This window comes from Pelecanus crispus, chromosome 2 (genome assembly GCF_030463565.1).
Source record: "Pelecanus crispus isolate bPelCri1 chromosome 2, bPelCri1.pri, whole genome shotgun sequence".
Taxonomy (NCBI): Eukaryota; Metazoa; Chordata; class Aves; order Pelecaniformes; family Pelecanidae; genus Pelecanus; species Pelecanus crispus.
The window spans coordinates 143,050,390-143,072,199 of record NC_134644.1 but is presented as its reverse complement, the minus strand read 5'-3'; the positions used below and the strand labels follow the sequence as shown (position 1 = coordinate 143,072,199).

The 21,810-nt window shown below is 42.9% G+C and overlaps 1 protein-coding gene across 1 annotated transcript; it reads left to right on the top strand.

Moving 5' to 3' along the window:
- The first annotated feature begins 7,136 nt into the window (after positions 1 to 7,136).
- On the top strand, positions 7,137 to 20,902 carry PAG1 (phosphoprotein membrane anchor with glycosphingolipid microdomains 1). Its single transcript, XM_009492594.2, has 6 exons — positions 7,137 to 7,252; positions 9,755 to 9,806; positions 10,354 to 10,450; positions 13,396 to 13,991; positions 18,565 to 18,624; positions 20,558 to 20,902. Exons 1-6 carry the CDS (start codon positions 7,137 to 7,139, stop codon positions 20,900 to 20,902), a joined length of 1,266 nt encoding a protein of 421 aa, XP_009490869.1.
- Positions 20,903 to 21,810: the final 908 nt, after the last annotated feature.

Genomic DNA, 21,810 nt, shown 5'->3' with positions numbered 1-21,810 from the left:
AGTTAGCTCTGGTCAGGGACCACTCCTGAAAGACAATTTGGATACAACCACCACTCTGTGGAGAATAAGAAAGTTTAACAGCATGGGCTTGGGCTGTACCATGCCAACTGGCTGCAGTACAAGACAATTATCCCCAACATGTTTAATTTACCGCTATGGATGTAGCCTTAATATTCAGAGCACAACTTCCCACCAACTTCTGCAGACAGGCTCCAAACCAGGACTTGCAGTTGGAGATACCTATGAAAAGTTTGGCCCAAGTATTTTGCCTACACAGGGACAAATGCAGCCCTGATGGTGTCACAAAATTTGGGTGTAACGCCGTACCAGGTTGTGCTGTCAGGAATCCACCAGCTGTGGCAAGCTGCAGAAAGGAGACACCCAGGAGCTGCCTCCAGCTGCTCTGCTGCCAAAGCGTGGTGAGGCCACATGGTGGAAGAGGTCAGAAAACAGTTTCAATTTAAAATTAAGAGGTTTAGAGAAGGGATGTTTGGGTGAAGGAAGGGTGCTTTAAGTTCATTTTAGCCCAGTTCACCATAGTGCTACACTTAGGCTTGTGCCAGGAGCACGAATGGCATTTTTCTGCCAGCGGCGTGGTATTCCCATGCATGCAGAGAACGGTCCTGATGTGGGAACGGTTCGGGATTGAGTAAAATGCATCTGCCACATCCTCCCTCTTCTCTAAATCAAGTGCATAGTTTGGCGTGAACTCTTGTTGGTGCAGGAGCTGTGGTAATGGCCAGCCTTCCTTCGGGCGTTCTCTTTAGGGTGGCCTGAGGATGTTACCTACAAGGGACGCGCTCAGCCTTCGGGCACTCGGAGATACGCGGCACCCGCTGCTGCCTGAGCTGGGTCTGAAGTTGCAGAGAGAATTTTCTGGAGAGGCAGTAAGGTAACAGGACCTCGTAAGGTCCCCTGTAGGACGCTAGCTTCATAGAGAAAGTCTGTTTTCAGGATTTGGAGGAACAGAAGATAAAAGGATCTACATCCAGGTGTGTTACTCACACCTGCAGGACTTGTTTCTGCCGCTGCCTGTTTCTTGTAGCCCAGGTTTCTGTTCTGGTTTTGTGTTTGAATGACAGTGTTTGCAGCTGGATGTAGACAAGTTTCATACTTCTCAGCCCCTGTCTCAATTTGTGGTTCCACATATCTTGTACTTCACCATTTTCTGGTTTAATGCAGCTCTCTGGGGGCTTGCTACCAGAGCATTAAAAATCTCATTTAAAAATTACGACCTTCCCCGCTCTCCCCTCTCCCTCCCAAGTCTGTGTTGTTGGGGTGGAGGGGATCTTCCAAACAACGATCTGACTGATCTGTCTTGCAGTTTAGCAGCAGATATCTGAAGGCACTGGGAGCAGGAGGGGTGGGAATGAGAAGAGAGCAGTAGGAGACCGAGCAGCTCGCAGAGGAGCCCTGTAACTGAAGCTCAGCAGAGAGGCAAGCACGTGAAGCTCCTGGGCAGTGTCCCTGTTAGCCGAACCTGGCCTGACAGCCCAGGACAGGGAGGCGTGATCCCGCAGCCCTCCCCAAATCTCTCCTGTCCTGTTGCGTTTGGCTTTTCGCATTCAAAGTCACCCAGTTGGCAGAACAATTTCTTCTCTTGCCTACGCTCCATCTATAATTCATTAAGGAATCCAGAGAGGTGAAGCCGTCGGCTTTTCCCACTCTTTCCCCTCTGGGAAGCGTGGGCCGAGCGTGGTTTGCAGCAGGACATGAATGAAGTAGCTATAAAACCCTGAAGCCAAGGGGAAGGCGGTGGGAGAGGGGCACGCTGCCGTCTCCTGCCAGGCCATCCAGGCATGGCGTCCGCCTCTCGCAAAGCACGTCTGTCCTCTGTGCGTTTCGCTGTAAGCTCGGCTGGATCTTTGCTCAGAAAACCCAGGTCAGATCCTGGACCCAGAGCATGCTGGATCTCTACGTTCCCGTGCTTCAGTGGAGTTCAGGTCTCAGTCCAAGCTTTTCCTCACTAGTTCATAGAATCATAGAATTGTCTAGGTTGGAAAAGACCTTTAAGATCATCCAGTCCAACCATTAACCTACACTACCAAGCCCACCTAAACCAATCAAGGGTAGACTAGACTAAACCATATCCCGAAGTGCCACATCTACCCGTTTTTTGAACACTTCCAGGGATGGTGACTCCACCACCTCTCTGGGCAGCCTGTTCCAATGCTTGACCACCCTTTCCGTAAAGAAATTTTTCCTAATTTCCAGCCTAAACCTCCCCTGGCACAGCTTGAGCCCATTTCCTCTTGTCCTATCGCTAGCTACTTGGGAGAAGAGACCAACACCCACCTCACCACAACCTCCTTTCAGGGAGTTGTAGAGAGCGATAAGGTCTCCCCTCAGCCTCCTCTTCTCCAGGCTAAACAACCCCAGTTCCCTCAGCCGCTAGTTGAATTTGTCCATCCATGTGCTCCCTAAAATTGCGCCTGTATCTTACACACAAAACTGCTTCACCCCAGATAGACTTTTTTATCCTTCAGTTTGGCAACAAATTTGTGCTTGCACGTCCTGTACTCCCATCACCACCGACTCAGGCTGAACTGCCTCAGCTCTGCTTTATCCCTGCAACAGCTGTAAGGAAAAATAACACGTTATTCACCGTGAAAGTGCAGGTCATGCAATGAAATATCCGTCTTTTTGAAACTGCACATGTAATTGTGCATTTAAGTGCAATTTTGAGGAAATGGCTACGGGCATTATTTACCATATAGGTTCCACTAATGGCAAATATTGATGTCTAAAAAGCAAGAGAAAGTTGCCACAAGAAGAAGAAATTTTATTCAATATAGTGTAAGGATTAGTTTTCTGAACTGATAACGGCTTTGAAACGTGAACGCGAACAGTGGTTTGCATTTTGCCTTAGATGAGATAACCAGTTTTCTTATCCAGGTATTCCAGGCGTGTCTCTATTACTCATTTTTTGGAGTTCGGCATCACCAGCAACTTGTGTGGAGATTTCTGTGGAAAGGGTACAACAAAAGAAATCTTCATCTTAAAAAGATCATCACGTAGCGGGGGCGGGGGGGGGACCCAGTTCAATTGACTGTTATTCTGTCTCAGCGACGTCTCTCTGCAAGGTTAAACTATTCAAGTCTGGCCGTCTTTCAGCGTTGGAGGTAGGACTTTCTTCAAGCCCAGCAGATGAAAGGCCCCGTGTAAGCTCCGTCTTTCGCAGCAGGGTTTGCATTCAGCTCTGAAACACCCTCGCAAGAGCCAGAAGTCCCTGTCCTCCAACGGGGAGATTCACCAGAGGGCAGCACAATATCACTTTTTATTGTAAAAGCAGGCGTTAACCATTTCAGCTGTCTAAGAGCTTTTTGAAATTAGCCGCTTGTTGTTCCACAGTTATGATTGCATATAAGTTTCTCTTTAAAGCTAGCCTCTGAAGCAGCTCCAAAACCCATTATATTAGGCGTACAGTAACGTTTTAGTGTCCAGGCATTCACCAAGTGGAAGCAGAGGGAGTCCAGACAGCTGTATTTTCAATGTCTCTCTCTGCCAGGTTTCTGTCCAGGGCCGCTCAGGGCAGCTGATGGGTGCTTGTCCAGCTTCAAGAATTTCAGAAACTCTCCTGTGTTAAAGGCACCAGCCCGAGTGAATACTATTTCAGCCTCATTGTTTGGGAGGCATTAAACAGTAGGAGTAAGCCCTCTGATGGCACTTCATGAGAAAGGTTCACAGAGGGTGAATGTAGGCATGCTTTTTTTGTATTATAATTATATTTACTTCTGGTTGTCCTGTATGCTGAGCAGCTTCTAGGTCCTCTAGCACTTATGCCAAACTCTCGCCATTCAAGGAGCTAAAAGGAGTCACTGGTCACATCTTGCCTGCTCAGCTTCCTCATGCAGGGCTTCATCTGTTGTCAGTCTGTTCCAATTTATTACTCTGTTCTGCTTGCACTGGTAACTGGTGTCTCCAACAGTTGCCTCCCCTGGTTCAAGTGCCACTGCACTTTTCTGACCTTTTCTGACCTCTTTCTCTCAACTCACTGTCAAAGCTCTGGTATCTGAATTCTTGCTCTTTTGCTGTAGATTAACTACATCTTTTGTCCTTGGTCGTTCTCTTTGCTCCGTTTGGCTTCCGCCTGGTGGGATGTCTCATGTCTGGCTTCAGTCTCGCCCTTCACTCCTGACACGCACACACAGGTCTCCCTCGGCTTTCTCCCTCTGACTCACTCCTTTTTAAGCTCAGTCTCAACTCCATCCGCTCCTGCTCATCCCAACACTTCCTAACTCTGAAGTCTTCAAAGATGCAGCTTTTCCATGGGGCTGCTCCCCATGCATTCTTAGCTTTCCTTAACTCAAATATTATCTTTATTTACAGGCCAGCAGCCTTAAGAATATATGTGTAGAATAAAAGAACAGCTTTTCCTACCATATTAGCTTTTGGTACATTACTTAGTCTTCTGAGAGGAGTGTGGTATTGTTCTTCAGAGTAGGTATAAAATCATGAACGTAGTAGTAGAAAGAATTTAATTATATCTTTCAAGACAACTTTGTGTCTGCTTAAAAAAAATAAACGTGTTTCTGTTTTAAGAAAAAAGAAAAATATTTTGAAATCCCTATTCTTTTTCTTATATTTTTCTTTGCCCAATATTGGGGCGGGGGGGGGGGGGAAGAAAAAAGGCTTCTTTTTCGTTTGCATTGTCTCTTTTTATTTCTTGGAAATACTAAGGAAGAAAAGACAGCAAAAATGCTGAAGAAAGATTTGATTCAGTTTTCATTTTTTTCACATTTCATTTTCATTTCATCCTTTTTTTTCCCCCAGAAAGAAGAAAATTAGTATTTTTTAAAGGCAAAAGGATGGGGAAAAAGAGGGCAAAAGATCTTTTAAGAATAATTTTTAAAAGCTTTAACAGAGCAGAAAATGTCTTTGAAAATTCATAAAAAATACAAGTTGAAAAGAAAAATATTTTCTATTCAAAACACTTAACAAAGGTTTGGAGCCAGTTAAGGCAGCCAGTGCAGTGTGCTTTGCAGTGTTTTCTAAATGAGGACAGTCCATCACCTCTGCAGGAATCCATCCCAGTGCACGGTGCCCTTGCGCCTAATCAGAGAGGTCTTTGCGGGCATTATACCAAGTTTTCTCCTGACTAAATCAGATTCCGCTTCTCTTAAGGTCTCTCCATTTCACAGTCAGTGATGTGACTATGACTCAGTGTAGAAGTAACCCGAGTTTTGCTTTAAAATAGGGATGAGGCAGGGCTGTATCAGATTCACATCTGCAGTATACATAATTTTTAGAGTGGTCTGCCATTGCTTTTAAATGTTTAATTTTTCAAGCTCTGCCAAGTTAACCACAGAGGCGTATTGCTCGGCAGCGGTCGTCCCCAGAAAGTGGTGGCTCTTTGATGTCCGTGCTCAAGGCTACCAGTAAGACATATCTGTGCTTTGGCAAGGTGTGCGACACCTGCTCTCCCCATCCTGTGTATTTATGGGTTTGGAGAAGTTACAGATTATCTTGCTTTCTTGTAACGTGGCCGAACTAGAAATAATTAACTACACTTTGAAGTTTGTCTGTCCAGGACTGGCAACTTTTTCCATCTTTTGTTTCTTTCTTCCCATTTCTAGTTATTGCCATGCCATTAATTATCTAAAAGAAAAAAAAGCTTTTATCCACCATGGATAAATTAGTAAGAATTGGTTCTTCTTGGAAGGTGTCCAGAAGTCTGATCCTGCATGGTAGAAACCAATGAGCCCATTTTATGTAGCAACAGAAATGTTACTTGTAAGAGCTACCCAGTCACATAGCTTAGTTGTTAAGTTTCTTCTGCTGACTCACCAGATTACCTTTGATGTGAATGGCCTTTTTCTGGAAATTAACCTTTTTGCTCCTAGGATTTTAATAACAAAATGGTGATATTGTGTTTTTTGATACAGATATGATATTAGTACCTAATTGAATTTGCTATTTCAAAGTGTGCTTCTCCTGCAAAGAAAAAAAAAATATGTACATACATATTTCATATATAAAAATACATATATGAAAATATATGCAAAATATTAAAATGTCTTAGTGGCTTTAGACATTATTCAGTCGTATGGCTGTGCTACTTTTTTATTCCCCAAAGATAACTGCTTATTTCTTAGCCATTATATTCTATTTCAGTATTTATCAATCTTGAAGTCTGGCTGAAGGCCTGCAGATAGACCTTGCATAACCTATTCCTCAATTACGGAGAAATTGCTATCTTCAGCAGTGCAGAATGAAAGACTTCTTTTCAATTTTGCCATGTCAACAATGTATTACATTAACAATATGTATAAAAGTTTAGAATATATTGTCTATGAAAACTTATATATCATAAATATCATTTGCCTGGGATGTTTCGCCAGGGGTGCTGTGCTGTAGCAACAGTTGTGTTTATTCGAGTTCTTAAAAAACACTCTGTCTACTTTTCTCATTAGCTGTTTTCTTAGACTTGGCGGGGGGAGAAGCAAAAAAGAAAGTTCAGTATTATTACTCTCCAGGCATACTATTAAGAAAATAAGCATTTCACACAGAAATAAGATTAGATCCACTGTGAGAAAGGTTTTTGTGGTATTCCTTATACCTAGACTTACCTAGTTTATTTGTCACTGTACTTTAAGCACCGAATCATGTGCAGGCAGGAGATGTTGAGAGGGAAGGTGGTGAACACCTACTGCAGCTCTCTTTCTGGCTTGTTAACTTCGCAGAAGTTATAGTTGGGTTTGAAAGCTCATTTTTCAATGAAGTTAACAAATATCACTGCAAAATAGACTACTCTGTCCCTTGAAGTGGATTTATACACTTTTTCCTCAAAATACGATTACAGAGATAAGGTACTACCTTTTATTCGTGTTGAGATTGTAGATCAGTAACAGCTTGCGTTAATATTGGACAAGGTTGGTTCTATGTCACCATCAGAAATGTAGCTGAAAATCTCTGGCTGGCTGGCTTGTGCTTGAAACTGGCTTTTTGTAAGATCTGGATTTGAAAATCTCTCCTGCCAGATTTGTAGCTGTCAGATTCATTATCTTCAAAATTTACATTAGCCTCTAACGGTGTTTTTCTTTCTGCAGAAACAGAAGGGGCACGCAGCACAGATGCCAGCCTTCTCCAAGGAATAACCTCTTCATCCCCAAGTGACGCCAGCTCCTGCTAGTACCATGGGGCCAGAGGGTGGTTTCTTAGGCAGTGGACAGATCCACGTCATCCTGTGGGGAAGTTTGGCAGCCATGACAACACTCTTGTTCCTGACCTTCCTCTGCTCCAGCTGCAACAGGTAAGGCTCAGGAGCTTAGCAAGCAGTAACGCTTCTTGAGTCAAATAGCGCAGGGATTGAAAGAGCTTCACTAATAACTAGTTAGCAAGAAATATGGAGGACTTAGCTGCAGAAATAAAAAGAGTACAGTACAAAATCTGTTTTCGGAGCAAATCTGAACAGTTCTGTTCATTCTAAAATCTAAATTTTTTTCCTTTTGCTGTGACGGAAAAACACTGTCGTGTTTGCTAGGTGCTTTCTCCTAAGCTGAAGCCTGGAGCGCAGGTGGACGCTGACTGTTAGCAGATCACACTGCTAACCTGAAACTGGGAAAATAAGGTGGGCTGAACAGGACCAAAAAAGTGTAGGTAAAAAGGAAAGGAAAATGATTTCTGTGTATTTCAGTTTTGCTTTGGCCATTCCTGAAGACTAGGGAATGGATCTTGCCGTTCAAGCCAAAATGAGTAAGAATTGAACGGTGATACTAATTAATGTCTTGTACTCATACCTTTTCCTTATTTTCTTCTCCGTAAGAGGGTTCAATTTCACCAATACAGGCACTTCTACTGACTTTGTTTATTCGCATTTCAAGGCCCCTTCATGACACCTAAGCTGAGCCCTGCTGATGGCACAGGGGAGCTGGCAGCCTGCGCTCAATCCACCAGGTCAGACCGCTCAGACCCTTCACGATGAGGAGCGGGACTGCTGTGGTCCATATCACTACATTTTGCCAGCATAGATCAATCAGCCCAGTGCATGGGGGGAAAAAAAAAACCCTATCCATAACTTAGTACAGCAGCAAAATCTTTGTTTTGGACCCTTATGCCTATAGGAGCATGTGCTTTCAGCCGTTCAGCATTGAGAGTGTTGAAGAAGCTGTGCAGCCATAGAATACGCTATATTGGCATAAGGTGTGTCTATAGTGGAAGGCCCTGTTTTTCAGCAGGATTTCTCTAATGCCCACATTGAAAAAAAAACAGTTGTGGGCAAGACCAGACCCCAGAAGTTGGTTGAAACCCTAAAAAGCATAAGTTGAAACTTGTAATTTCATGTGATTCAGGAGAAACGCTTTTGCTGATTGATGACATTTCAGTATCTTCATCACAGTTTCCTGTGATACCTGTGTAAAAATAGTATAAATATGTATTTTTTTATTTATTTAAAAGTATAAAACCTATTTTAAAAATCCTTAAGCCCACAAACATTGCGTTTAGGTACCGTGTTTTGCCTTGTAACAGTCCAGTCCTTGAAACATCTCTAGAAAGATGATTTTAAACCAGAGTCAAACCACTAAGTATGTCTTTGCAGTTACAGAGATGCATTGTCAGAAACTATCTGGTGATGCTCTTTAACAAATTCTCGTGTTGCTGGTCTGGACGCAGTATCTTTTATTTCAGGTCATTCTGTAGGGCAGGTTGTTTATGCATAAATGCAATTATGTAAAATTTCTTCCTAGCTTACTCTTCAAAAATGGTTAAGGACATGGAAAACTGAACAAAATCTGCTCTTTCTAAAATGTCAGGATCAGAAAAACTTCCAGAGAGGAAATTAAGTATTTGTAAACTTTAACTCTGCTCTACATTAGTGCAGCCTTACTTGCTCTGTTTTCTTATTTCCCAATTAGGCAGAATTTTAACAGTTGCTAACGTGGGAAGTATGGTGCATTGCAGACTTTAGAAGAAGGACTTGCTTTTTCATCTAGGGGAAGGACTATTATTATTTTAAGCTCATAGTTTATTACAGTATTTCAGAGTAAGAGCTGTATTTCCAAAGTGGTAAAAACCGGAAACGTGACCCATACTTTGAGTCCTGTGAAGTACCCAGTGAAGCAAGGTTCATTTTAAAATGAAGACCTCTGCTGCTATGAAATTTGTAGGCCGCCTTGAACTGATCATGCTTATTATTAATTATAACTAGCATCCTGAGTGGGAGTAGGCTGGATTTTGTGGGCCTTTTCTAATTCTTCATAGGATAAACACCTTTTACTGACACAGTTTAAGGAACTCCTCAGGTAGTCTGTCACCAAAACATGTCTCTCATGTATCTCTGAGCATTTCGGATATGATGAAATTGAGGATAATCATATTTTGATTATAGAATCATAGAATCGTTTAGGTTGGAAAAGACCTTTAAGATCATCCAGTCCAACCATTAACCTAACATTACCAAGTCCACCACTAAACCAGTTAAGGGTATAGTAGCAATTTCATGTTTCCTGGCTTGGTGGCTGGATTATTTATAATGCAAGTACATGAGTTACTCCTTACTGTGATCTTACACTGTCCAAGAAAAAGGTTTGTGTGTGTTTGTTGTACCTCTTCAGTTATGTTTATCAACACCCTGCCTCGATGGTGACCTTACACAGAGGTCATACCAGTCCCTGTAATAATTTTCAGTTATTCTATTTTCAGTATTATTGTGAATCACTGTTCTGTTCCCTGCAGGTGTGTAAGGTCTATGAATGACTGGAATTTGTATATTATCATAACCTGTAGTAACAGTTCATATGTTTTTTTCATTAAGGGAAAAGAAGGCCAAACACCAGAATGGAGATCATGAAAATCTGATGAATGTGGTAGGTATTTATTTCTGGCAGCTTGTGTCTGTCTTGTGGTTGATTTGTACCAAGCTCCTTGCAAAATACTGCAGATTGGAAAATAGCTCAGGAATTTGGAGATGGTTGAGCAAGGGAGACTCCAAAAGTCCTCCAAAAGGACAGGAAGAGGAGAACTAGTGTAGACCCTGATAATCTGCACCTTCTCAATGCTCTTTCTGCCACCGTTGTACTCCAGATCTCCTGCCTTTCTTTCACTCCGTTTGCAGTGCAAGCGCAGTGTACCTTTTGTTAGCTGCTGTCTTCTTATGGGTTAAAGCCATGGTAATGTCTATTACCATAAAGGTTGGAAGGGACATCACTCTGGACATACTTGAATTTATTTGCTTTAACATCTGTAAACACTAGTACCTAAATATTTGAGTATAGTTGGCATGGTTTGACTCTCCTGCCAGTAGTACCTGTGAGTCAGAGCTCCCAAGATCAGAATGAAATTCGTCGTGTATCTATTTATGCAACCATTTATTCTGATCCAATGGTGATCAGATCTCACCATTTTGTGTTGCAGCCTTCTGATAAGGAGGTGTTCAGCCACTCAATCACAAGTTCAGCTACAGAGCCCCCTCCGAGCAGCGACCAGAACGGGGCACTCAGCAACGGCGAGGGTGAGTAGAGCAGCCCCTGTGGTGGGATGAATGAGCTCACAGCTCCCTTGGTAACCGCACACCGATGATCCCTCAAGTCTTAGGTTTCTAGCTGTCAGCTTTCCAAGCACAGTCATGCCATTTGTCTGAATACCCTGTGTTTCCCTCTGCTCGCCTCTGGAGGTCTGACGCCAGATCAGCTGCTGTATCCCAGGGCAGCGGCCAGGCATGCAGCTCTCTGGAGGGCAGTCAGCCCTCTTCGCACAGGACATCATTCGCAAAAAAATTATGATCAAGTTAAAAAAATGCAGTGAGCACGTTGGCATTGCTGGGAAGTCAGTAGCCCATCCCATGGAGATGTTGGTGTCTTAGGCTGCATCTCCACTTCCCTGCCAGGCATGCTCTGGCCCAGCCCTACACCCCGGCTCCCAGTCCTCCACGCCAGCCAGCACTGGGAAGATGCTAAGGTCCTCTTCTGGGCCACCAAGCTACACCTGCAGATTGACCAGGCCATCAGGCAAAGACTGCGGCGTTCCCTAATCTCGGCCAGCTATGGAGTTGGGATGTGACCAGAAGATACAGTTGTACCTCAGAGCCTCACTCCTGGAGGCTGTGGAAATATTTCAGGTCCTTCTCCAGGGACTACAGCTTTGGATCATAGTCGGGTGCTGTACGAGGCTGTCGCTTGTATTTTTGTACTTTAGAAAACAGGCAACATAAATAGGTTTCCTTTTTTTTCCTTAGTCTTTGCTTTACTGAATGCTTAAAATGATTCACAGTGAAGTATCACTGGAAAATATTTTACTCAGCTGCACCCAAAAATAAACTTGGTCTCAGCTCAGAGCTGCTGGGAGCCAACTGTTGTCTCCACACTAGGCACTGACGCCATGCGCTGCGTTCCTCGTTTCCTACCTCCTCATCTCACTGTGCAGCCGGAGGCTAAGCTATTCAGTCTCTACCCCTCAGAAACAAGTATTCAAAGGGATTTTCAAACTTTTGTTTTTGCAGCTTATCGCTGTTCTTGTTGCATATGTAGGTGTATGGCTCACCAAGGGACTCGATGCACAGAGCCCTGCCGAAGGGAAGCATTTCTCTTTGCCACAAGTCACCACACATGCAGCTGTCAAAGCTGCTACTAAAAGGCATGCTGTCAACCAGCAGACAGTTTTCAGACTGTCTGATATTACTCAGCTTACACTCTGCAAAACAGCCCTTCTGAATAACAGGAACCGATGTGCTTTAATTTCTTATTTATACTTTATGTGTTCTTTTTGTTAATAGCTCTTTCTTTTGCTCTTTCTGCTAGCCTTTTGAGCCGGGGCAGGGCTATGGAAGCAGCACCATCAAATGTTGGGTTTTTTTCCGTTACCCAACCTGCCAGCATTGTGTTTATCTATGCCAACCCCTTATCTACACCAGCCCCTTCTGTGTCACTATCCGTAACCACAGGAGCATGGAAATGTGAGCTCTCATTGCTTCTTATTATCCCCCCCGCCAAGGCTGAATGGGGCGGGTGCTCTCTGGAGCCCATGGCGGTGCTCTGCATGGCACAAAAATCCCTGAGAGCACGCACCAAAAGGGGAAAACGTGTTCCAGCTTCTCCAGGCCGGTTCCTGATGTTCCTCAGGAAGTCTGCAGGCATCCCGGGTAGTGACTAGGGCACCTTGAGTCCCAGTCAGGATGCAGTAGGACACTTCTTCCTATTCCACCTATTCCTCCCCAGTTGTATGCAGGAGCCAAGTGAATGGGGAAGGATGTTTTCCTTTTCTTCTCCTCCCATCTCCCATTCAGACAGCGATTACCATCTCAAACCTTCAGTTCCATCCTGAGTTTTGCTGTCAGGGTGCGGCTCCCTGCGGGTGCTGACTGCGTGAGTCTGCATGCCCTGAGCACAAGAGAAAGCAACGTCCATGACAACCACCAAATCAAGGGTACTGATTGCTTCAGCAACACTTTATGTCATCATGTCAAACACGCTGAAGGAAATGGAAGAATAGGTTGATTTTGCTGAGAGAGTACCATAGAAACTGTATTAAGAAAAGTAAAGCTATTCAGAAGTGATTTTTCAAAGAAATGGTGTCACATAGTTACATACCATATACTACCTGAAACATGCTTGTATGTGCCCATGTACACATTGCTGAATGCAGTCATACGTGTGCACTGTAAGATGAGAAGTCCCATAGATTTCAGTCCCTAATAACCTCTAGTGACAGTGACATGTGACCCGCTTCTGGGACTTAAAATAACATGTTCTGCCTAATGCTACTTTCTGAAGTCTAGTCTTCTCTTTTGTGCATATGGCTGGCTCATTAGTAGGTTGTCAACCTACATTATGTGCTGCGAGACTAAGAGAAGTGTGGCATAGCCTTCCAGCGAGGAGCTTCTGGTGTAGCGTGCAGTGAGGCTGACTGCGGCAGGGCTGAGCAAGGTGTGATTCAGATGAGAATTCGGCCAGCATGTTAAACAAGGTGAGGGCTGGGTAGGGAGGAAGCAAGAATGCTTTCCTTTTTGATTCCAAAAGATAGGGAAATGGAAAGAGGAAAACCTAAGAAGGCCTTTTTTAAAGGCACCTGGTTCGAGGCCTCCCACCAGTGTTCCCCATCTGAGACTACTGAGCAGTCTGTAAGCATTCAATATAACCAAGTACAGCTGAACATCCCTGCACACCTGCACCTACCCACCCATCCCGTGTTCTTACTGTGAATGCTGTTGCTATGTAATGTGACTCGGGGGTGCACAGAGTATTCAAGATGTTGTGAGAAAGATATTTTAACCGTAGAGTGCAGAAATCTCTGTAACTGAAACCTTTTGGTAAACATGATGACCACTAGACGTTTCCAGGCATTAGTATCATCATCATTTTCAACGAGACACAAAACCAGAGTGATACAGAGAGTACCAAATCGCATTCACCTTTCTTAGTCATGCAATTGTTTGAAATACTTCTTTATAATTTTCCCTAGTACTCTCAGAGGACAGTACAACTGCCTGTATCCAGCCTTATGAAGAAGTACAAACATCCGTCTCTGATCTGCTAGATCAACAGGATAGTCTTGGAAAGTCCATAAAATGTCACCAGAGCCGGGAACTACCCAGTATTCCCCCTAACAATACTATGGAAACCATCATCTCCACTAGAAATGCAGAAAATGATCAAGGTCTTGGAATGGAAGGGCCTTACGAAGTCTTGAAAGACAGCTCCTCTCAGGAGAACATAGTCGAAGACTGCTTGTATGAAACTGTGAAGGAAATTAAAGATGTTGGAGCAGTAGCCAGCACAGAAGGGAGCTGTAACAGCAAATCGAAGGCTTCATTGACGGTTTCTGAAGGTCAGGATCAGATTCCTGAGTGCAGAATTGAATCAGCAGAATATGCATCTGTTGACCGAAATAAAAAAAGTCGCCAAAGTGCTAATTCAGAAAGCCCTCTTGACAACACACCAGATGTAGAGGATGAGCTTCCCCCTCCAGTACCCATGAAACTTCTTGATGAAAATGAGAATGTGCAAGAAAAAGAAGTGGAAGAAGACATGACAGAAGGAGCAAGTAAACCAGAGAAGGTAAATACTGCAAATACTTGTCCTTGTCAAACAGCCAAATAATGATAGAGAACATACGGGTGGGAGAGGATTTTTTTTTTAAATAATAAAAATATGCCAAGAAAAATAAAACACTCAAGGTGATGTAAGACTGTCAAATATGGAAATATGAAAATGTACAGTATAGTCTTTGCATTATAGGCATGTACTCATTCTGTTGCAGCCTCTATTTTGGATTGCTGCAGTATGCACTTCATAAGGCTTTTCCCAAATATTATCCAGAAATTTCACAGGAGACCTCTGCTTCTTTTTTTAATGGTATTATACTTGTGGGAGTGATTACAATAGGTATCCACTATCTCTGTCAGCATCTATATCTTGTTCAGAATCCCCCCCCTTGTTTTTTTCTAATGAAACCTTAATTTGCAAAAAGGAGAGGGGGGCATTCTTGGTGGATGCCCTAACTTTAGATGTGCCTCCTTTGTTGGGTCACCTTGGCTTAGCTGTATGAGTGTTAGGTATCTGCTCAAAGCCACTCACCTCGTCTCTCTCTGTAGGAGAGAGGGACAGAAGGAGAGAGAGATTGCAACTATAGGCTTTTATATTTGTCAAGTTCTGTATGTCACACGTAAACACAGTAATTAATTTCTACCTGCTGAAATCATGGCCAAAAGTTACGTTTTCTCAGCAGCTTATTCTTTCTGCCTGCCGAGGGAGTAGTGGTGAACTCCTTGAAAAAACAGTGATGACATTTTCAACAAGTTATTTTCCCATTTTTAGTTTTTCACCAGAATTAATTTTGAGGATGTTTTCAGATCATTGCATAGAGTTGTCACAAATTGTTGAGTTTGCATTTTTCAGAACTAGTTTAGATAATTTGTTAATTGTGAATGAAAGAACTGTGATTTTAGCAGGTTAATATAATCTTGGCGTTTGAGTTACCAAATAATACTAGGTATTGATGAAAATTTGAAGATCTTTAAGATCCTTAATCCTTAAGAAGTGACGTGACATTTTAATGTAAACATTTACCTGAAAAATCATAGCAGAGTTGAGGTATTGTTACTTGTTTCTGGTTGTTTTCTTATTTGAAGGATTTCAGCAATCCAGGCAGAGGGCAGAATTAATACTTTGTTAAATAACTGTCTAACCATGTGACGTATGAAGTGCAATGGAGTCATAATGAATAAACTGAAGACTACTTAGAATCTAAAAATTGTTTATCTGGACTCTTCAGTGCACACTCTTACAAATAACAAGGCTCGTTTAGTAGAAAATTAAGATGTGATTGTCAACAATAATCCACCAACACTCCTCCCTCCAAAATTCAGGTCATATGTAATTTCTAATTAAACTTTTAGAGAAACAGCTTTCCATAACAGTGACATTTTTCCTACCAGGTGTGAAAAGACTTGCAGAAAATCACTGTATTTCCCAGGCACCGATACAAAGGAAAAGCATTTGCTGCTCTGTAGCTCCCCAGCACACCGTGTATACAGTGTCAGTAACTGCAAGGAGTGGGAATTGATTAAAATGGTTCAGGTTTTGAAGGATTAATCAAGAGATGACACATGCAGTCCCCTAAGTGCCAGGAAAAAGGTGTTTGTCTAATTAAAATTTATTCAGAGCTAAAGCCATCCTGAGGTAAAGCTTCAGCAGCATCAGATCATTCCCGCGTTCGCTGCTAGGTACATGCATTATGCATCGAAGCGTGCACCTGTCCTGTCCTTGAGAGCTACAGCTGCAGCAGAGTTGGAAATGGTAATTGATGGAATATATAAATGTCATTACTGTTGGCATTGTGTGGGAGGTGGTTGCGGGATTGTTTTTCTGTTGTGATGATGATAATTTTTCCCTCTATGTTGCTGCTTCGAACAATGCAGAGCAATGCCTGTTTTTTCCGATGTGGCAACCAAAACCAAGATGTTTATGGAAATGTATGTTACGTTGATAACTCTTGGAGTTAAACAGACTCCATAGGTGTCTCTTTTTGCTTCCTCTCTTGTGAGGCTTCTTAGCTGCCTTGCTTAACATGACCCCTGTATCCCAAACTTTTCAACCTCCTGCCCCGACCCTGAGGAAGAGAGAGGCTGGGTGTAAGTTGTGCGAGTCTCTCTCACTACAATTAGGCTTTGCCTTAGGCGGGCACAAAGAAGAGACAGGCAGGGAAGCTGCTTGTGTAACCGAGACTGATACCTGCCAACAGGCAGAGAACAGACCGTGTCCAGGCTGTTTCAGTCTCACCCTGTAAAAGAGGGCAGCCAGGATGATCCCCAGCCCATGCCAGTTCCTGAAGCACACTCATTTGGGAGAGAGCTAGGTGGACCAAGCCAGAGACTGTTCCAGTATATAAAAGCATGAAAAGGATAAAGGATCCTTTCAAGAGCCAGACGTGCAATAAACGGGTGAAAATTAATTATCTAAATTGGTTATTGACCGTGACCCAGCCAAATCCTTTGGAAGGTTTTGGTGAAGAAGGACACCATTAATAGCATGAGGCCTCTTACAGGCCTCTAGCACCTGGAAAAACTTGCGTGTAATTCTCCTAATAAAACTGGAGAGACAGAACAGTTTTTCTTTAGTTCTTCCTTTTTAATTAAAAAAAAAGGAAGTACAGATCTCCTTCTTCACCCAGGTCTTTCCAGAGTGAGCACTGGTAGAAATGCTCTCCGTGTGCACATCTGGCGGCTGCCATCTGATTTCAGACTTGCGCAGCCTGAGGATGGGCAAAGCATCCCTTTCAAATGTACCAGAGGAGAATGGTCGTCTTGTTCTGGTGCCCGAGTCAGGAGCAGCAGCTGAGCCAAAGAGCAAAAAATCAAGTGCTGTCAAGGGACAAAAGGAAAGTGGAAGGCAAATAAGGACCCATGCTGTTTGTGTTGCTGCTGTGGAGGTTTCAAAGCATAATTTGTAATATTGCTAGGTACAAAATGTTAAGGAACAAGTATTTTTTTTCAGTTTAGAAGATGACAATATCCTTCAAAGTTGATGTGTCACAGTTTTCACATTTAGAAGAAAGAACGCTAGGTCCCAGGGAAACAAGAACACGATTTCAACACCCTGCGGTATTTGTCAGTACTTGGGAAACTGTAGAAGGGGTCCTGACATGTGGTGCTTATAGACGCTGATGAGAGAAAATAATTTCACTGAAGAGTTTTGCAAGCACATGTTTGTTTTAATGTGGGAGGATGAAATTAGTAACTTACTGCTCAACACAAAAAATATCCTGCAAGTAAGAAAGACCAAACTGAGCTGCTGTAGCGAAGCAGATCTAATAAAGGGCCAAAATATGTTTGGACTTCTCCTTCTCCTGTTTCTTTTTTTTTTTTTTTTTTTTTTTTTTTTTGTGAGTAAACAAACCACAGATTAAAGAGCGCATTCTCCAGGCAGTGAGAAAGAAGCAAGGGAGTTGTTAGGTGTGAGGGAAGCCGCCAGCAGACCTCAGTGCTCTTTGGATCAGGGTCTTCATCAGAAGTGCCCTGGGGAGTTGAAGGTTGCTATTTACCAGAAGTAAAAACACCCAAGATAAATGGACGTAGGAAAGAATCTGTTGTAATGAGCCTCTGTAGAAAAAAAAGTTTTGTGTGTCTCTGTCTGGAAGCTGTATTTGATTGACTGTGCTAAAAATAGCTTTACTCCTCCACCTTGGTCTGTACTGGAGGAGTTCTGAAGTATTTTAGGTGGAGAATTTGCATGAAGCTCCAAAATACAGCCCGTTACAAACAGTGCTGGAAGGCTCCCTCTGAATCACTGTGGAGCAGGAGTCCCACAAAGCCTTCTCACCCCAGGGGGGAGGAATCACACGGCCGCTGTGAGGTAGCCAGGGTCTTTGTTGCCATAAAGGTCCTAAGACATTTTTCATAAGAGCAAAATGCTTTTCCCCCAGTGCTTCGTGACCTAATTGGTACGTGATGCTTCACGTGCTTGAAGTTAGACTTGATACCATCCTTTAGTAACTTTGCTCTGTGAACTGGATCTGGCCAGATGCTTTGAGGGTTGAGCTGCCCGCCTCAGGGTGGGTTGCAGCCGACCGTGTTCGTGGTCTGAGCGGTTGTGAGGCAGTGCTGCTGTGCCCCTCTGCACAGCTGCTGCGTTTCGGCGGGGAGAAGGACGTGCCACCTGCCTTGCAGTACTTCCAGGATCCACTGAATGAAGGATAACAACCATCAGGAAGGTGCCAGTTGAGTGTTGTTCCTTTGTCATCTAAAAGCGTATCTGAAAATCACATGGAAGGCCAACTAGTGTGTCACAACAGCCGACTTTTAATTGTTCAAAAGCCTTTGCAGACTCTTTCTTGCTTCATCAGAAGTGTAAAGGTACAGGTACAGCGGAGCAGAGTTTGCTTTAACCATTACATTATTTTTACCCTTTTCAGGTCAGGACAAGAGCAGATACATTAAAAAGCTCTACTAACCTCAGGGCTGTTATCTCCAGAGATGTACGCTGGATATTAGGGATATTAGCTATGTAAAATGGAACTAGTGAGCAAATGACCATAAAATATAATGTATTGATTGTAATGGGAGGATTTTAATAGAGGTTTCACACTGTTGACTGGTAATGAGCCTTTTTTTCCTTTCTTTCTTTTTTACAGAGGCTTAGTTCAATGTCTTACAAGTCTCGAGAGGAAGATCCATCTCTTACAGAAGATGAAGTAGGTTGCTTTCACGAAATTCAATAACTAACTAGAGACCTTTTTTCAGGCAGAAATTAGCATCAGCTCTGCATGATTAAGCAGGATCTAAGAAAGGTGAAATTTGTCTGAAGGGAAAATGAAAGCCAAAGTTTCTCTGCACAAGTTTGTACTGCCACATTCCTAAAATCAGAAGTATTCTAGCATATGGCTCTATCAGGCCAATGGGTTAAAAAATGGTGTCGGAAGATAATAATTAGCTCATCATTAGGGCAGCTTCTTGATTTGGATGACGAGCTCTACTTAAGAATAACAATCAACAGCCTTTTGAAACATGCTCCACCTTGCCCATGCAAAGTGTTTGGAGCTGTGGGAAATAAATGGAAGAACAGTGAAAGCAGTGGAACATAAACTGTTCTTTAAAATGTCTGTTAGTCAAATAAATTGAGGAGACTGAAACAAAGACAAAAAAGTTAAACAGAAATAAGGTTGCTTGTGATCATCTCCAATACACCCATGCAATTTATAAATACGTTCTCTGGACGTAAAAGTAAACACAAATTTGGCAGTGAGCTGAGTGAGCTAATGCTTTCTGCTGGGAGAAGCGCTCCCAGACATTAATGAATAAATTGATCCTTGAACTGGGTTCACGTAATTTAATGCTGGAAAGGGTTGAAGTATGGATGAGCAGAAAAGACTTTTTTTTTGGTTGGCTGAAATCAGTAAAAAGTAAGAAGTATTGCCACCTGCAATTGGATGTCTCTCATAAAATTTAAAAAATACAGAATTAACAGAAGCAATCTGGTTCATCTGCATCAGTCAGTGTTGCTTAATGGTGATGGACATTTTCATGCCAATCTGCTATTTTAATTGGATCGATACAAATCCAGAGTGACCTTGCATGCTTGGGAAGGACTTCAAATGTAACAGAAGAGCTATGTTGCAATTGCAATATTAGGTACCAGAGAAGCAGCGCGGGGAATTTCATCTGTCTGCCCTGTGCTAGGGGTAGTATCCCCTTGGACTGGGAGAGGGAGTCAGAAGTGGCTCCATGCCCAGATGAGCCCTGAGCGGAGGGACGTGTCTGGACGTGGGCCCCTCCTTCACCTCTTCATTAGGGGCCACCTTCGTGCACTTGTTGAACCATGCCACCTCCTTAGAGGGGATTTTTAGAGCTAGGAGTGAGGCTCTGGCTTCCTCTCTTGTGTTTATAGTAGCTGTGAGGTTTCAGTCTCTAGTCTTAAGTTCTGATACGCAGCTGACTGAGATGCAGCTCCTCTTTGTAGGCAGAGTTTAGTCAACAGAACAGACCTTGCGTATCAAGATTGGCACTGATTATTTGCTGTTTTCTGGTGTGGGTAATTTATCTCCTGATTTTTAATGCTCTCTTCACATGACTTGGTGTCTCCTTGGTCCTGCCTATAAACACAACAAGTAACTACTGTCCTGTTGGGGTGTCTCTAAAAGCAGAAAAGTAGCTGCTACCATTAAAAATAATAGTAATTTTAGAACCCCCAAGGACCAGACAGCATCTTTCTCCTGCATTACAGCAGCTAAACCTGATCATCCCTTTGATGCCTGTCTCCCCATTGAGCCCAAGCTGGCTCCAGGACCATAGCAAAACTTTCAAGACCTCCTGCTCACAAAAACATTCCCTTTTGTCCCAGCTCTAATCTGCCTGCAGGGGATTTGTGTTCGAAGAATTTTTACATCTATAAACTTCTTTTATAAAGCATTTTATAAAGCATTCTTTTCTGAAAGAAAATCAATTTATAAATGAATGCCAGAAAAGAAAGGATTTGTAAGAAATCCTTTCTTTGTAAGAAAGGATATGTTTTCATTAGAAGATCCTGCCTTTTCTTAAGTAACCGACATCCTTGTGGTAGAAGGGGTACAAACTGGTACATAAGCTTTATGCCATGTTAAATACTCAGCAGGTGTCTCCTTTTCCTAGATCTCAGCCATGTACTCGTCGGTGAGCAAGCCGGGACAGGCCATCAAGGCACTGGATTCTCCTTACACCTGTATCCAAGAAATTGCATCTCAGAGGTCCCCGTCTATTTGCAGTGGCCTCTATGCAAGTGTGAAGGACTTTGAAAACACCCTAAATACTACCACTGTGCCTCAGTCAGCGGACAGACCAAACGGGGAGCTGGAGCCTGACTATGAAGCTATCCAGTCAGTGAGCCAAGAAGACAGGACCTTGTCTGTGCCTAACACAAACCACACTGCTCTTTCGGGAGAGAATGACTATGAGAGCATAGGGGACTTGCAGCACCACAATTTCACCAGACTTTAACTACTCTGGCAGGCAGATTGCAGCATTTATCTGATCTGCTGGTATTTTCAAAGGAACATGTGAAACATGGAGAGGGAAGTGCTTCTCCTTTTGAGGAACAAAGCTAAGTAGAGAACAAAAGTTGTGAAGAAGCAGCATACATTTCAGCCGGGGTGTGATACCTGCTAGGTTATTCTGGGTGGTGGATTGAGGCTCACAGGAAAGGGCATGTCAGGTCGGAATGATGACCAGGACAACATAAAGGCTTCTTCATTGTTAGCTCCACAATGAACAGAATTTGGGAAGGATTGCCAGGCTTGTCATCCCGATAGGATTACATACCAAAAAGACTGCCTTTACACAAAGCTAGCTTTTTGTTTTAAAAGATTCTTTTATGTTATTTGCTTCAAAGTGTTTTTCAAGCATCATTTTTCATTCAAGTTCGAGCATCCGCTTTGTTGAGCAAATCATGGATCATCATACCTCAACTCAGACTTACGCTGCAGGGCTGGGGAAGGCGTGCTCTCTTCTGTCTTTTGGGGAGCTCTGTGCACGTTCATTGCAACTAAAATGCAAACAACAGTACTTCATTTCACAAGGGACTTACTCCAAATGTACTTGAATTAATTCTGTTGGCTTTTTCTTCTTTTTTAATGTCAAGGGCTGTAGAATGTGACTTGCAATATTTGAGATGTGTACTGGTATTTGTAGGTTTTCTGTTTGATTATTTGTGAAATAACTGCTTTAAAATGGCAAGTGACACCCTTAGTGTTCTTGCTCCATTCCCCTCACGTGCACACATATACCTACGCATACACACACCAGACAATTGTCATGTTGCAAAAAGTTGTGCAGATGGATGCATTGTCATAATGTTTACTCTATCCTTAATAGTGTTGAGTCATCTTTTGAAGATTTTTGCCCTTTTT

Bases quoted from the DNA above. Each gene is read 5' to 3' on its own strand.
- PAG1 (XM_009492594.2), top strand. From the start codon at position 7,137: ATGGGGCCAGAGGGTGGTTTCTTAGGCAGTGGACAGATCCACGTCATC. The intron at 9,807-10,353 runs GTAGGTATTTAT...TTTGTGTTGCAG, and splicing joins ATGAAAATCTGATGAATGTG to CCTTCTGATAAGGAGGTGTT. The intron at 13,992-18,564 runs GTAAATACTGCA...TCTTTTTTACAG, and splicing joins GAGCAAGTAAACCAGAGAAG to AGGCTTAGTTCAATGTCTTA.